The following is a 16,764-nucleotide window of genomic DNA, read 5'->3' on the forward strand; positions in this document are numbered from 1 at the left end:
TCAAAGGTTATTGCAGCGTATCCACAAGCTAACCAATCACTCACAGTCCAACCATGAGCTAGTAGCTCTGGGGGCCCAAACTAGGCACAGGGCATCCTGATGGATCTTCATAGTTGAAATGAAAATGAGTGATAATAGGAGGCTAAGACCAAAAGGATTGCTACAAAACCAGAAATATCATCATTGAATAAAAACATCAAAAATAAAGTTATGATTTCTTGATACATCCTCTATTGAGAGCTATACAGTTCTGAAAGTGGTGTCTCTCTCACCTTTCCCTTCAAAGAATCCTGTGTGTTCAATTTATATTACAGAGAATCAAGAGTTTGGGCATCTACGGGGACCTCACATTGCACGCCTTTTCAATGTTCTCTGAGTTTGGATGTGAAAACTAATTCTGAAGGGGCAAGATCAGGGCCAGGTAGATGAGGTACGATTTCAAACCAATTCTCCCAGGGCATAGAAAACTTTGTTATTTGCAAATAAGGAGCAGGTTCATTTTCCTGATGGGGAAAAGAAATTATTCATCATAACTTTCCGGGCCTTTTTCTCACAGATGCAGTTTTCTATTTTCTGAAAACTTCTTCATCTTCAGTTCCCATGGCCAACTTGGATCCCGAGAGAAAAATCTATCAACATAACTCACTGGGAATCCCCAAAGGCAATCACCATGGCCTTCTGAGCGGATCTCACTGCCTTGAATTTAGCTGGCACAGCAGTTCCCACCAAGCCACATTTTGATTGGACCTTTTCGGGAAGGCCCCCTAATTAGACTAAGATATGTATACTACTAAGAGAACTTGTCTGTGGCCGTCGATTGATCACAGAGATATGTTTAAATTACTTGTGGTTTGGCATAAAACTGTGAACCTATTCACTAGAACCCTACAAGCAATACTTTTTTGTGTGCCATCCTTGAATAGCTAGTGGCATGTGATAAGAGTTTCTATTGTTAGATCTACTAATAACCCAGACAACCAAGGGAGACACGGGCCTCAGATTTATGCCTCTATGGGGGACTGAAAGTGCTTTCTTATCAATAGGGATAAATAGGGAGTTGGGGGTCTCTCTAAGGAAAAACGGATCCAAACATATCAAAGACCATGAAGACAGAGCCAGACTGGGCAATGTTTCAAACCGTGACCAGAGCCAAATCAATGGTTTACTACGGCAGAAAAGTGCACCGGGGAAAGGAAGAAAGATCATTGGGATCATTTCATATGACAAGATGTTCATTGTAGTCACACACACACACACACACACCAAGGAAAGAGAAACAAGGCTTGCCTGGGGGCGGGGGGTGGGGTGGCAGCAAGAGTTGACTGCATCCAGGGTGCAGTTTGGTGGAAGCAATGGAAGGATTTGGGACAGTGGACTCTGGCAGCGCAGGCTGGCACCCCAGCCCCTGCTCCCTTACCTTCTCCTCTTTGCGTTCGGTAAATGTCGATCATTTGATTTCATGCAAATGATTTTCTACAGGTGCTCAGTATTCACTGGTGATGCGGTTTATTTTAGGACCCAATTTATGATTTAGCTGAAAATCGGCCTCTGAGAGTTTCCATTCCAAGTTTAAAGGGTGTCTTAAATGATAGTCTTCAGGGTCCTTCTCGTCCCTACTATTCCTGGAACTCCAGAGTAGAGCTGTCCCTGTGGGTTTCCGAGACTGTAACTCTTTATGGGAGTAAAAAGCCTCATCTTTCTCCCGTGGAGCAAGATTATCAAGTTAAAGGAATCCTTAACAATCATTAAATCCAGCAACTGTCATATCCATTTTTCAAACAAGAAGACTCCTTAGCTAATGAATGTTACACATGGAAACCTAACATTCACAGCAGATGGGAGTGGAATCGTCATCATTGGAGTGAGGGAGGGGAGCCTGAATCTATTCACCCAGCCCTCCCTCCCTCATTGCCCCTCTTCAATCCTAGTAGGCCTGGAGGCTCTTTACAGCACCTGGGGGACTCAGGGGACAGATGCTTAACACCATGAACTTCTAAGTTCTAACGGAAAACTACCAGAAGTATTTGAGCAGGAGTTATTGAATCAAAGCACTATTTTAGGAAGATAAATCTGACACTGCATGGCAGCAAAGGCAGGAAACAGAGAGACCAATGAAGAGATTACTGTGACATTTCAGACCCATATGAACACAGGAAATGAAAGGAGGGAGTAAAAAGAGAAATGTTAGGGATGAAGGTCAAGGTTCGACACACATGGAACTATAACGTTAGTTGATAGGCAAGGATCATTGTGGAGTCTCCTGGAACATCCCTCTTTTCAGGGAAGCAAAAATCCCTAAATAAGACCACAAGGTGTCTCTATTCCTGAAGAGAAGGCACAGCCATTTAAAATTCACATTTCTTTTTACGTCAAGCCCTCCCACCTCCCCTCCTCCCGACCCTAGCACACTTGTTAGAAAGATAGTCATAAGGGAAGGGACTTACACAAGCTGCGCCCGTTTGTAATCAAACTCACCTACGCATCTGGTGCCATCGGGAGAGGTGTAAAATCCTGGAGGGCATTTGCAGAAGTAGCTGCTGACTGTGTTGGTACACTCGCCCCCATCACAGATTCCAGGAACAGTGGTGCATTCGTCAATATCTGCAACAGGAAGAAGCGATTGTAGAACACAGTAGGAAGCCAATCATCACCACCAGATGCCGATGCAACCACATCCCTGAAGCAGCCACCTGTACAGATTCAAAGCTACACGTACAATGGTCAATCCCAAGAAGGTGGTGCTGCTTCTTTCAACACAGATTTACCAAAGGGGGTTACGAGGCTCCAGAGCTGAGAGCTGAGTGCAAACTGCCCAGAGGCTCAGCCAGCTGAGCACTCAACCTCTTTCCATGGGAGCCAGATGGTGCACCAGGGGGCTTCAAAAGTCTGTGGGAAAATGGAATGGGAAGATAGTGGAATATTCCCACAAACTTTTTGAAGCCCTTTGTATTAAGAGCTCCTGATACTTTGAAAGCAGACAAAACTTCTATTGGTAGCTGAGTTTCCCACTTCTGTGCATCCCACTCTTAGTCATTCAGGCTCACGAAGAAATTAAATATTGATGCTTTTACTGTTTCACATTTCTACTGTGCGTCCAGTTAGCTGGTGATTTTCTGTAACATTCTCATATAAATAATCTCCCTAAAATCGAAATGAGCGATAGCAGGCATAAAAGCACAATATAGATACCAGAACCCAAAAGTTTTTAAAAAATCATATTTTAATATTTCAGATGAAAAAATCCAGTATAACTCTATAACCTGAATAAGCAAGCTGAATCAAGATGTCTATGTTACTATGTTGAATACTACCAACCCCAAAGTTCATTATTTATGTCATTGTCAAAATAATGTAAAACAAAATACAATTCAAGTACGAAACCGAATTCTTAATTTCTTTAATTAAATCTACTTGAAAAATAAGACCCGCTTAAGTTGATGAACTGACCCTCCTTGGTGTGGCACTAGGCTAATTATGTGTTGGTTATGCACAGAATCTTAATTTTTTCCACCGAAAGTCTTGCCTAGGAGAAAAGAGGGCTGTAGCGCCCTTAGTCCCACGTTTCGTGTCAATGGCACCAGTGCCGCACAGAAGAGTCACAGAGGCGCCATCGGCCGTCTTTCTCATGGATGACTTCAGCTTAGTGGGCTGTTACCTCTTGTTCTTTTGTTATTATTTCATCCAACCCATGTAAACTGCACTTTAAGTGACTCGTACATATGAATAAAAAGTATGCTTTTGCCTTGTCATCTCTATTAATGACTTTACTTAAGGTCACTTAATATGATGGGCAAAGAGTGCTGGTCATTCAACCTTCTCAGGAACCATTCCTTATGCAACGTAGCCAACCTAAAACTCATCCAGACTCCTGAGTGATTGACGTGGCCAAGGTCCTCAGGGAAGACCCTGCAGGATGAGTGTCGCACAAGACCTGGCCAACTTGGGTGAGCACCCTAAGGGGAGGAAGTGCCTCCCTGGTGCTCTCAGCAGCTCTGAACTACTGTCGTGGTGGCTTCCTGTGGGTTCAATCAATGACCTGTGGGAGACACTGGGAGCTACGACACAGCCTTGTCTTCAAGCAAGGACTTCTGGCCCCAGCTGCGGGGAGCACTGACAACCACTAGCCACCAGCCCCTGCACCTCCGTCCCTTGGGGCGTTGCCTCAGTTGAAGAAAATTAACTGTGGGGTCCTGCGACACTGCCTTTGGGATTTTCTTCTCTGACTGCATATCCCTGCTCCTCCTCTTTTCCCTGCAGGTGTTGCCCCCAAGGATAGCCCCTCATAAGTACCAGAATTCTGTGAGGTTTTCCCTCAAGCCAGAATTCACTGGTTGCCCCTAAGAAACAGAAGTCCCCTAGGACAAACCTGAGTGTTTTCTGCAGGGAGAGCTTCCCCAAAACAGATTCAAACATTGATCCCTGTCCATAAATGCGGCCCTAGGAAGGGAAGCCTAGAAACTTCCTGCTGACACGACACTTGATTCGGGGTCCAGGTGTTCTGCAGGGGCTCATCTCTAAGACCAAGGCTTTCTTAACACTGCCTTAGGGTGAGGTGAGGTCTGGCCCACGCCTCCTGGGAGTGTTACAGTGGCCTGGCTGGCTTTGTTAGAACGCTGAAGGACTCACGCAAGACTGGGGAACAAGAACAGGTCTGCTTCCATCTAAGTATTGCTCTTAATTTGTAAAACAAAATGGAGTATCAGTGATTCAGATTCAAGTATCTTCAGACTCAAGTTCACCCTGTTAGTCACAGAAGGCAGCATTGACACTGTTTACATGCAGTTTAACCACTTTAAAAGCCAAATCCTCACTCTTCTCTCCCAGGCTTGAGGCTAAACTAAACAAGAGTTCACTGCATACATTATCGTCAACGCGAACATAAACAGCATTGTCATCGTGAAGTTTGTAATGGTAAAGGTGCATATTCTCTTCTGACAGCTATAAATCTCACCGCAGTGAGGGAAAGAGTCAGGGAGAGAAGCAGCCAACAAAGAGAGGCTACGGTTCTGGAGTTCACAGAGCATCCGGAGACATATTTGAAGAGAAGCCTTTAACATGAAGCCTGGTGGCACGGGGCCTACAGAACTGGACATCCTACTTCTATATATATATATATATGGCAAGGGGCCTACAGAACTGGATAAGGAGCCTTGGTGACACAAATGGGTAAGTGCTCAGATGTTAACTGGAAGATCAGTAGTTCTACCCTACCCAGCTGCCCCACAGGAGAAAAGATCTGGTGGTCTGTTGCTCTACGCTCACAGCTTAGGACACCCTGTGGGATGGGAGCACTCTAAGTCGAAATAGACTCTGGGGTCCCTAACGACATCAGGGATGGCCAGCCTAGTTAAAGATAAAAGAAGCTACAAGGGGACTTCAAAATGTTCTTGGAAAACATGGAATTAAATGATAATGGAATTTTTCTACAAACTGCTTGAAATCCTCTCATATAATGATAAAATAGAGAGATTAAAAAGAATGGACCTTTCTGTAAGTATCTCTAAAATTTAATATTTGGACCTGTCAAGGATCATGCAAGACGATGCTGCTAAAATCCTTTCTCATCCCGTTAGTATAAATGACGGTTAATATCTTTATTAGCTTTTTAACGTATATCCATTGGCAACGGTCTTGGGTCTTGGATAGTTAGGAAGCAGTATCGACCAAAAGAAGTTGTCCTGAAAACCCAATCAACTTTCGGAGGATGGGGGAGCATCTTTCACACCCTGTCAAGGTGGTCGCTGTGCTGTTGGGTGCTGCGCAGTTGGTTCCAACTCACGGTGTACAACACAATGAAGCCGGGCCTGGTCCGGCACCAGGTTGGACAGGCCCTTTGCTAAGACCCTCATAGCAACAACAACAAGAATCACAGCAAACACGGGTTGAGTGGCAGGCACTGTCTAAATGCTGCGTAGACATTAATTCCTGGAATCCTCACAGTACAGGCATGATTTTGAATCTGAGTTCTATGCACTGGGCGGAGGCTGGCACAGACCTGGCCTGCTGCTGAGGCCTTCTGAAAACCAGTCTGGGTAACAGTAAAAAAACACCGGATCTGTCCATTTAGAAAAACCGAGCAACAACAACAACACCTCATTGCCACTGAGCCCCTGCTGACTTCTGGTGACCCTAAGTGTTGGAGACTAAAACTGCTCCATGGGGTTTTGTGACTGTAATCTTCACCGAAGCTGATCGCTAGTTCTTCCTTCTAAAGCATTCTCTGGTGCGTTTGAACTGCTAATCTTTCAGTTCGTTAGCAGTAAAGTACAAAACATTTTCACCACCCAGGAACCTTATAAAATGGGGTTAAATCCAGGACCCCTATTAGCAAGGGTTTCAGGGAAGGAGACGAAAAGCATTTGTACCTCGCTGCATGCCCTTAAACCCAAACAAGATCAGGAACTACATACTAATTTTCACACAATGAAACTAGAATAGACCAACGAGGTAAATTTGAAGAAGCATATCTGATGAGTTGGAATTGCCCTAATGTTCCCTCCTCGAGAGCATACCCTTTTCCCTTCAGGGGTCTACTTCTCCTCTACTTTCTTGAACCCCCCGTCTCTTGGTCCTGCTGCTTGACCAGCAATGAAAGCAGGCGCTCCGATGCCATGACCATGTTTCTGAGAGGAAACCCGTACAGTTGCATCTGCCTCCCCGTGAGCCCATCAGGTGTCAGAGAGGATCTGTGCTCTGAGGGCTGTCAATGGCCACGATCTTTCACAAGTAGACCTTTCTTTCCAGATGCCTCTCGGTGAACATGAACCTCCAGCCTCTTGCTTGGTTAGCGGATGATTATGAGAGCTGTTTGCTCATAGGAAAAGGCTCACTCGGTCAATGCCTTCAAATTGATGCCGACTCATCGCAATCCTTCTAGAGCAGGGTAGAACTGCCCTGTGAGTTCCCGAGGTTTACATTTTCACAAGAGTAGAAAACCCCGTCTTTCTCCCAAGGAGCAGCTGGTGGTTTCCAACTGCTGACCCTAAACACTAAGCCCCAAGTGCTCCTAGCACAAGGCTAGCCTCTCCGACAGTAAAAGACCAGAACATGTTCTCTGAAACTCATTCATACTAATTTATTGCTTCTCCATACCCTTACCACTATGTACTTGTTTCCTGTAGATAGAATTCCAGGAATCCAAAGTGAGAGAAAATGTGAGGCTTTCTCAGTTTCTGTATGTCAACCTGTGCCAAATGCCAGTCATAAATATTTATCTGTTTGGGAGAACTGGTGGGGGCTGCATGTTGGCTGGGACGTGCTATCTATTTCTGCACTCTAGAAACCTCCTAGGAGCCCTGATGGCATATTGGGTTACACATTGGGCTGCTAACCACAAGGTCAGGAGTCTGAAACTGCCGGCCACTTGGAGGAAATAAAATGAGGCTTTCTCGTCCCATAATGATTTAGAGTCTTGGAAACCCACAGGAGCAGTTCTAGCCCATCCTACCGCTATTTCTTGGTAGCTGTTTGTGGCTTCGCCCACTTTCTGAGGGGACCTTGGGCCACTATGCGTCCCAACAGACTTGACAGCAGGAGGTTTTTGGTTTTTCAGTTGAGAAGAGGCAATGGTAATTGGCTCCCTTTCCCTCCCTGTGAACTTGACTTTATTGATTATAAACACTAAATTCAGTGTAAAATGTGTGACTTGACTAAAAAGAAAACAAGCAGATTGTTCCAATCATGTACAGAAAAAACGAGCGATATTATTTTACCGTCGCAGGATGCGGGCCAGCGTTCAGAGTCACAACTTGAAAAGAATTCCAAATATAAAGATGGAGAGTCTGGGTTGTAGGAAAGGAAAGAACCCTAAGCTATCATCTTGTTGAACTCATTTGGAAGTTGAAGCAACTCGGAGATGACGACTGCCCGGCCCGAGTTCGCCCAGAGGACAAGGGGCATTGCCAAGACTAGGTAAAAAGCCCGCTGCCATGGCGTTGACTCCAACTCAGAGCTACCTGATGGAGGGCAGAGGACACCTGTGTCCCGGGACTGCCGAGACTCAACCTGGGTGGAAGAGAACAGCCTCATCTTTTCCCTGGTGGCTTTGAATGGATGACTTTGGGTTTAGCAGCCCAATGTATAACGTATACGCCACCAGACTAGCCCTCCTACCCCCAACCCCTGCACCCTTCCCCCCTCAAAGAAACCAAATGCCAACAAGCTACTTCCAACGCAGGCCATATTCCATGGAGACTAGGGCCAGGTTCCTGTCTCCCTTTCTTTACTGCCTGCATCAGAGTTTGTTGTTCAACCAAGCGGCTACATCAGTGTGAGCTGAGGGTCTACAAGTGGTTGCAAAGTCTGGCACCCCAGCTGTCGCAAAGGGTTAAAAGTATCATAGGGATTCTCTTGGGTGGCTGAGAGGACAAGGGCCCGAATAGCACGTAGCCTTTAGATAAATACACCGCTATTCTGGAAGAGGGAAGGACTGAAATGTTTCCACTGATATGTTAGTAACTTCATAGAGTGAAGACCTACATCTTTTTTCTTTTATTTGTTCAAGGTTTTTGTATCATGCAGTCTATTATAATGGCTAAAGCTAGGCTGGTGATCATCTAAATCCCAAAATGTTTGTGGTTAATTAGGAATCCAAGAGACTGCTCCATACATAAAACTTAATCTCTTAATTACACTTTTTTAAAATTTCTTCATTGCCCTCCCCCCAGAGTAACCGAGGCAAATATGAGTCTGATTTTCACCAGGAAAAGGGCAATTGTGGTCTTTAGGTGTGAACTCTCTACAGGCATGGGAAACATCAACCGCAGAGGTGGGTCGTGAACTCCCATGCCCCTTTTCTCAAATCACAGCTGTACGTCTCCATCTTTTTCATCTTAAATTTACCAAAACTTCATCATTGGTATTTAATCTCTGCTGCCTTTTAAATGCACCTCACATAAATGTATTTAAAACTTGGTCCACACCGGTTTCTGTTTGTTTGTTTATTTGCTTTTAAGTTTTGTGCAAAACGGTACAATTTTAGAAAGGAAGAGAAATGTCTGAAAATGGAAGTTATGAAAAGCACTTTGAATAAAACCTTACATCTGAGGTTAATATCTTATAAATTTGCTAGAACCAATTTGGTTGAATGTTCAACAAAACCAATTTGTTGTTGTTGTTGTTTACAGGGAGTATGTTCCTCTGGGTACCTAATTCCTTTGTCTCATAGTCAGGAGGGTGACATATTCTTAAAGACACTGCAGTTAATAGCAGAAGGGTCAGAACAATTTCCATGCAAGCACAGAGTCCCATTGCAGCCTGACCAGCTCCCTAGGACACAAACACAATCTTTTGATTCTCTGGGCCGTTTGCAGCAGATTTTCTGAGATTCCTTTTATCCATCGTCTAGAGACTGTTTTCTCTTCCAGAGTTCCACATTTCCATAGAGGATGCCAGAACTGAAAGAAAGCCAAGGAGCTGAAGGAGGAGGCTCAACTCACCAAGAGTTCTCGGAACACTGGCTGATGGCATGCCTACTACGACAGATCAACAAGACCCAAACTAACTCCCAGGCCAGCAGTTCGTACTAACAGGTCATGTTCTTCCAATGTCAATTTTGCATCGCAAAATGGGGGAAAACCATCATCTGACTTTTATATAACACTAGAGGACAAGGGAAACCAGTCTAAGCAAATGTATTCTTTAAAAAAAAAATCTTGCTATTAACTTCAGAGGCCAACTAAAAAAAAAATTAAGGTATTTATGGGCAAGAATGATAAATAATTGTACCTAAGACCATATTTTTGGTCCACTGTGTGTTCCACCAAAATCAATTTCTTGGCATCAATAAAATGATTTTAATTTTTTTCCCATTTGAGCACTGAATCTGTGTCTTCTGTGTCTTCACATGCATAGATGGTGAGCCTTCCTGATTGACATAACTACAAGTGTGAGCCAAACGAGAGAGGCAAGGAACTAATTCAAGGTCATGCTGAAGGCCATCTCGTTCCAATACACAAAACACAGGTGAGCCAAATCATATGGACCATGCTGCCGAATATAACTCTTCATGCTGAACCCTAAAATTAAAAGATGCAGCAACCATTGATGATACAGATGTTGCATGTGATCAATTTAATAGCTTACTGAGTTTATGTCATAAAAAAATTTCTGGCAATGCCTGGAAATCTGTGTGTACATTTAAAATATTTCGAAATATCAGGAAATAGTTGTTAAAACAAAAGTAGAGCTAGTATCTGACAAGCAGATACAAAGACAATGTGCTCTAAAAGAAAGAACTCAAGAAGGTGAGTCAAAGATGGGAATTTTAGCACCTCTTACAGGGTGCTTCACATACCTATGAACAGTGCTTCAACTGAAAATGTGAAGGCAAAAAAAGTGGAATTAGAGGAAATTCTTTGGCCGTTTCTGTATCTTCTGCTTCTAACTTAGATTTCAAGCAAGCCAAAGTACTCACTGTCAGCCGGTTGATTCTGACTAGATAAAGTTTCTGAGGCAGTAACTCTGTAACCACTACCCCACAGCACCCTTGGGGGTCCTCATAATGTATTTTAAAATCCAATAAAATGGTAAATTCTCTAGTGCTTCACAACCCCGAAGCAACCCCAACTCTAAGTTAGAGTCTACAGTGTCAGGGCACACATACATGCACTTCTTATAAGTAATTTACTAATTGCAGTTCAAATTTAAAACCATCGTGTATTGCCAAAGGTAAGTCAAAAAGTCTTGCTACAGCAGCATCGCAATCTTTATTAAACAAAAATACCAAAGCCTGAAACAATCAGTCCTCAAGATAGGTCTTCCCTCTAGCCCTGCACACTTCTGAAGAGGTTTTCACTTCTCTTGCCCCAGCCTCAAAGCATTCTGGGCTCTTCCATGTGCCTGGCAGCATGTCAAGAAGTTGTTCCTGCAACCTTAGGAGACTTGCACAGTCTTCCCTTTCTGTGTTCTTTGTGGTTGGGGAATAAAAGAAGTCTGAAGGGGCAAGGTTAAGGCTGATGGGTAAATAAGGTAAGAGTTCCTTCCCAACAACATTCTCCTAGGACTGTCCTTGTTACTCTCGAAGAATAAGCAGGTGCATTGTCGAAAAGACTTCCATCTTTCGTTCACCAATGCAGTTTCCTGCTTTCTTAACCCTTCCTCATAATAAGGCCCATGGTGTTCCTGGGTCCTTCAAGAAAAATCTATAAAGATGACCCCTTGGGAATCCCACCTGGCCCCCGCCCATGCACCCAAAAAACCCCAATCACCATAACCTTCTGAAGTGACCGCCCTGCCTTGAATTTAATTGGCCTAAGCAGATCCTCTAGGAAGTCAGTGTTTTGATGAGACCCTTTTGTCCAAGGCATCCTGTAACAAGAAGAAGGCAAATGCATTCCCAGAGACCTTGTCTGCAGCCATTCCCTGACCACAGAGACAACTTCAGACACATTTTGTTTGGAATGAACTCGTGGCTCTATGAGCTGGAACCATCGAGGCCATAGTTTTGGACTCACCACAGTGGTCAACCAAGAAAGATAAAGGAGCCAAACCCACGCACATGACCTTGAAAGAAGGGCTCTTTGTTGCTAGAGTCCAGAATCAAAAAGTGGACCCTGTTTCCAATAAAAAGTGCATTCAGTGAAATGAAACCTCAAACCACACTCACTCGAGTGGAGCCTGAAAAAGGTTTCCTCTCTGAGGTGCATCAGAGATGCAGCCCCCAGGATGCTGCCACTGTACTGCCGAACATTCCACATGCCAGGGCCATGCACTCACCCAAGAAAAGAGTTCAGTAATGCCCACTTGCTCCCTGGACATCCCCTCTCAGGACGAGATGACTGAGAGCACTTGGGAGCCAGGCAATTTTAGGAGGATGGGAATGGGGTGGGGGTGGGGATGGGGGTGAGGGAGCAAACCACAATAGTGGTGACTATGAGCCTGTCCTCTGTACAAATACCACATTGTAAGCAGCTCGATCTATCAGCTAAGCGCGAACACAAAAACTCACCGCAAGTTAGCTTCTAATGTGACTAACAATAAAAGGTTTCCATCTGATAGGAATAGATTAGCCCCAGAAAAGAACTTCACAAACTGGCACCAAGAACACCCATATAAGAGATAATAATAGATCTCTCCTCACCAAAAGCAAACATTCATTCCAGCAAGAAAAGACAGAAGCATCATTCTGAATGATATTTAATGATCAGATTTAAATTCGTGTCGCTAAAGCTGGGCAGAAACATGTGTCTTGAACATTTTAAACCAAATACTGGTTGAAAAATATTTCTTGTTTTAATATTTAATTTGCTTCAGATGTACCTCTTATTTGGGGCCTATAAAAGTGGAAAAAGCTGCAGGGTTTTTCTGGTTCAATAATACAAAGGCATATTATTCCTGGTGAGAGTATTATATTTAAACATCCGTGGATATAACAAAGACAGAAGCATCTAGAAACAGTTTGCGAGCAAGGCCTGTTGTGGATGGTGAGTTTTTTCCCTGCCTCCCTCCATCCTGCCCACAACGAAACAGCATGAGATTTCTTACCTTCACATTTCTGTGACACTTCATTAAATTTGTGTCCAGCAGGGCACTTGCACTCAAAAGACCCAACAGTATTAATGCAATTTCCTCCTTGACAGAGTCCAGGGATGGCCTGGCATTCATCCACATCTGTCAGATTTCCGGAGAGAGAGAGACAGACAGACAGAGGGAGACAGCAATTTACATAAACTTCATCACAGAAGAAAATCGGACTTTTAGTCCACCACATATAGTGTTCATATTAATAGGTTATGTGTCTATCATAATATTTGGAGCGTGATGAGAGCAAGCACCTCTCAGGGCTGCATTATGCAATTTATGAATTATATGTGCATACTTTATGCAAGCGTCGATAGCATATAATTTGATTAACATAACGTAGTCAATAGTTTCCTATAAGAAATCAAAGCTGTGGTTTGTTTTTCCATCTTCCATCTTCCCCTATAGAGAAGAGAATATTTTCTGAGTTTTTACTATGGTGCAAAATTATAAGGATACGATGGGGGAAAAGAGGATTATTTTACTGCCTCATTAATGGTGGCACAGGGATATGCTTTGAGCTGTTCACCGCATGGTAAGTGGTTGGGAGCTAGAAGCCACTCTGCAGGAGAAAGACAGGCTTTCGGCTCTCATAGAGTTACAGGGTCGGAAATCCCCAGGGGCAGTTCAACTCATTCCTATAGGCTCACTGTGAGCCAGTACTGACCCAATGGCAGTGAGGTTGGTACTTTGGTTTGATTTAATTTCCAGCTTGACAATAATAACCCAACAGAGTTATCCAAGAAATCTTTGGAATCGAATGCCACACACACTGTCCTGTTTTAAATAATTCTCTTTCAAAGCTTCATGGAATGGCTCAGTAGAAACAGCATTTATTTAAAGATCACTGAGTCTACCTGAGGCAGTTAATGCTTTTGAACAAAGATAATAGAAAATGACCATCTCTCGTTCTGTAGATTTGCTTTGACCCTCTTACATACCAGAGAGTTTGCTGTCACGCAGTAAAATGAAGCAAAATAGAAAATGAGGCCAAGTCGCGATGTGTCACTTCAGCTGCAGACTTACCTTGCTGGCAGCGCAATCACCGAGGGGAACCTTCTCAAACGGAAGTCAGATCAGTTCCTCCCAGCTCAAACCCAATTCATGGAAGTCCTGGAAGTTTCCAGAAGACCCACCAACCCCCTGATCTCATCTCCTAAAATCTTCCCTTCTCTCACTCCACGCCAGCCCATGGCTTCCTTGCTGTCCCTCAGAGTCCAGACTGGACTTGTCTTAGGATTTTGGCCATGATTGCTCCCTCTGCAGGGAAAAGAGCTGCTCGGATGGCTCACTGGGCCACATCCTGCTGTGTCCCTGGTTCCAAGGACACATGGGCAGCGGGGCCTCTCTGTCCAACTTAACAGCAACACTCACCCCTAACACTTATCACCCTCTTAGCCTGTCTCCTTGTCCCCCCTTAGGGGCACCGGTGGGCCATTCCAAAGCAAACCCCCACCCCAGTGAGAGGTATCACCCACTTTGGGAAACACTAGTCTAAAAAGGAATGCCTTCTAGCACCTTCTGTTCAGCTAGAAAGACTGTCAGGGTCCATGGATAGTCTCTCCAGGTCTTCCTCGACATCCTACAAAAGTGTGGCTTGGTAACAACCAGGCAGAGTGTCTCACTTTTCTCTACTTCACGTATTCTTTAGGACTTGCAGGGAGCTGGTGTGGTGTTTACGCGGCTTGTGAAAACTCCCAGTCGCCTGAGTTCCGAGGGAAGTCAGCAAACTGGAAAAGCGGTCCGAAGGGAACAGCGATTGATTTTGCATGACAGTGTCACTTAATGCTGGAAATGGCGTCTCCCAACCCACAAATGGATGTGAAGGATAATGAGATTCTGGCTTTTGGCTGATTTAAAATTTTGTCTTGCACTGGAATTTTCCATTCCCTCGATATGCTGAAATTACACTTTTACTTGACTGCTTAGTGGCCATTAGCATATAAGCAAAACTCGGTGGGCTCCTTGATCAGGCCTTTAAGTCAGTAGGAGACGCAGGTGAGAGAGTGCTTCCGGAGAGCAAGCTCCATACGGACCGATTCGCCCAGAACCGGAGCACCCGCAGGAAGCACAAAACCCAGCCTGCTGGGAGGATCTCCAAAGCAAAACAAGCATGAACATTTTTTTCATTTAAAAAGTGTTAGTAATGTGTCATTTTCAATGTATGGGCTTTTTTTTGGCAGGGGGGAGGAGTTGATCTTTTTAATTTCATATTTTAAAAAATTCTTCTTGGATGTTGAATAGCAGCAAAACGTTGTCAGGAAGCAAAATGCCAGAAGTATGCAGCCTGTCTGAAGTAAACAGCACAACTAAAGCGAAGCAGCTCTCCTCCCCTCCTGTCCACCCGCTCCCTGTAATCCTGTTCCCACCTTGACCTCTGACAATGGCTCGTTGATGGGCAGCTGGGCACCCAAAGTCTGGCGCTCAGGTCACTGTCAGTGAGCTCTTGGGCATCGGCCAAGTTCAGGGCACCAACGCCAACACACTCTTGAACAAGACCCACCAGGAAGACAAGGAGGCACTGAAGCAAAAGAGGCACTAAGTGTAATCTTTATATTATAAAATCCTCGAGGCCAACTCTTTAGAATTCTAGGACTTCAAAACGACTTCGTACTGTTCTTGACATTCAGAAGGCTAAGTTCAGGGTCATGCAGAGAACCACGGCAGACGTGGTAGCCAAGGGCCAGAACCCACGTGTTTATCTGAAGTGGTATTTATTGATGTGAGACTTGACGGAGACCCACAGAACTGTGTGATTAAGCTCGAGTTATGTTTGACTGTGTATTATCCTTAGGATGAACTTGTAAAAGGAACACCAAACTGTTGTTTGTTTGCCTCGGGAAAACACAGCCTGCATTTTCAGAGAACAATGGACCTCGCTGAAAAAGCACCGAAGACGGCTAAAGAAACAGACCGAGCCTGGGAGTTTTCAAGCCCATCAGTTTAGTGAGGAGCTGCCTCCGTACACTTCCTCCTGCTTCCTGCCAGACAGCCAGACAATAAAAGAATTTGTACAGCTGGAAGAACAGGAGTAAAAGCCAAAAACACAGTCAGGCTTTCTCGGGGAGGCAGGAGGAGAAGCAAGCAGGCGACATCTGGGGCTATTTAAAACTGTGAAACAAATCCTAATTTATTTCTGACTTGTTAATAAAAAAAATGCAAAGGGTTGCATGTTAATGGTGAGAGGAACAATTTTCTTCAGGTCAGCTAAGTACAACGCAGGAAACAAGGGAACTCCACCAGCCGGGCTTAAAGAGGAAGGGACAGAAAACGAGAAAAGCATAAACTCCCGTCTTCATCAATGGGTCTGCATGCTCAGGCACAGAGTCACTGTAAGACACAGTGCTGTGGTCCCCAGCATCCCACCACCCTGAAGCCAGAGGTTTCTGAAGCTCCCTCTGGGGTCCGTGGGAGAGCTGCCCACAGGCCAGGAAAAGCCCAGTAAGCCCCTGGCTACTCGCCAGTGTGCCAGGTTCCTAATGCCTGAGTTGGCTCTCATGGCCAGTCAGCGAAATGGTGAAACTTGCGCCCCTGACAGGGCTGCTGTGAATCTTTCCAACGTCGATGGACCATAGTTCTGCACCGCCAATAAGATTAATCCACGGATCATTCATGCTATTGGCTCAGCACTTACCTTGACATGCTCCTGTGCGGATGTTGGGGATGAAGCCCCTGCGACAAGGGTGAGGCTGGGCGGGGCACATCTCACAGGGGTGGCCCCAGGCTCGGCCCACGGTGGCACAGCAGAGCGTTTTGGTGCAGACGATCCCACTGAGCTGTCCCTGGCACATCTGATTGCTGACCACGGTAAAGCACGGGCCGGTCCTGTAATCTGCCAGGAGAGAACACGGTGCCGTGAAAGGCCAGAAAACCAAGACCCAGCGAGCAGAAAGCAGCTGTGCTCCATCGTGCCGGGGCTCCAAACTGGGAAACGGTCATTCGGGAGAGAATCACACGTGATTTACTCAGATGATGTCTTTGACAGTCTTCCTGGGAACCCCATTTTCTTTTCTTTTGCTTTAATCATTTTACTGGGGGCTCATACAGCTCTGATCACAATCCATCCAGCCAGCCATTGTGTCAAGCACATTTGTACATAGGTTGCCATCATCATTTTCAAAACATTTTCTTTCTACTTGAGCCCTTGGTATCAGCTCATTTTCCTCCTCTCCCACCCTCTCTCCCTCATGAACCCTTGATAATTTATAATTATTTTGTCATGTCTTACACTGACCTATGTCTCCC

The 16,764-nt window shown here is 44.8% G+C and overlaps 1 protein-coding gene across 1 annotated transcript in view; it reads right to left on the bottom strand.

The window, feature by feature from the left end:
• The window catches only part of FBN1 (fibrillin 1), a 221,103-nt gene that overhangs the window by 118,520 nt on the left and 85,819 nt on the right, over positions 1 to 16,764 (bottom strand). The window contains exons 6-8 of the mRNA XM_013006330.2: positions 16,154 to 16,351; positions 12,484 to 12,609; positions 2,476 to 2,601 (exon numbers count right to left, since the gene is read on the bottom strand). Coding sequence (XP_012861784.1) covers positions 2,476 to 2,601; positions 12,484 to 12,609; positions 16,154 to 16,351 — 450 coding nt within the window. The remainder of the gene's footprint in view (positions 1 to 2,475; positions 2,602 to 12,483; positions 12,610 to 16,153; positions 16,352 to 16,764) is intronic.

Source organism: Echinops telfairi, unplaced genomic scaffold (genome assembly GCF_000313985.2).
Source record: "Echinops telfairi isolate 266 unplaced genomic scaffold, ASM31398v2 ScPeMD7_8;HRSCAF=38, whole genome shotgun sequence".
NCBI classification, from domain to species: domain Eukaryota; kingdom Metazoa; phylum Chordata; class Mammalia; order Afrosoricida; family Tenrecidae; genus Echinops; species Echinops telfairi.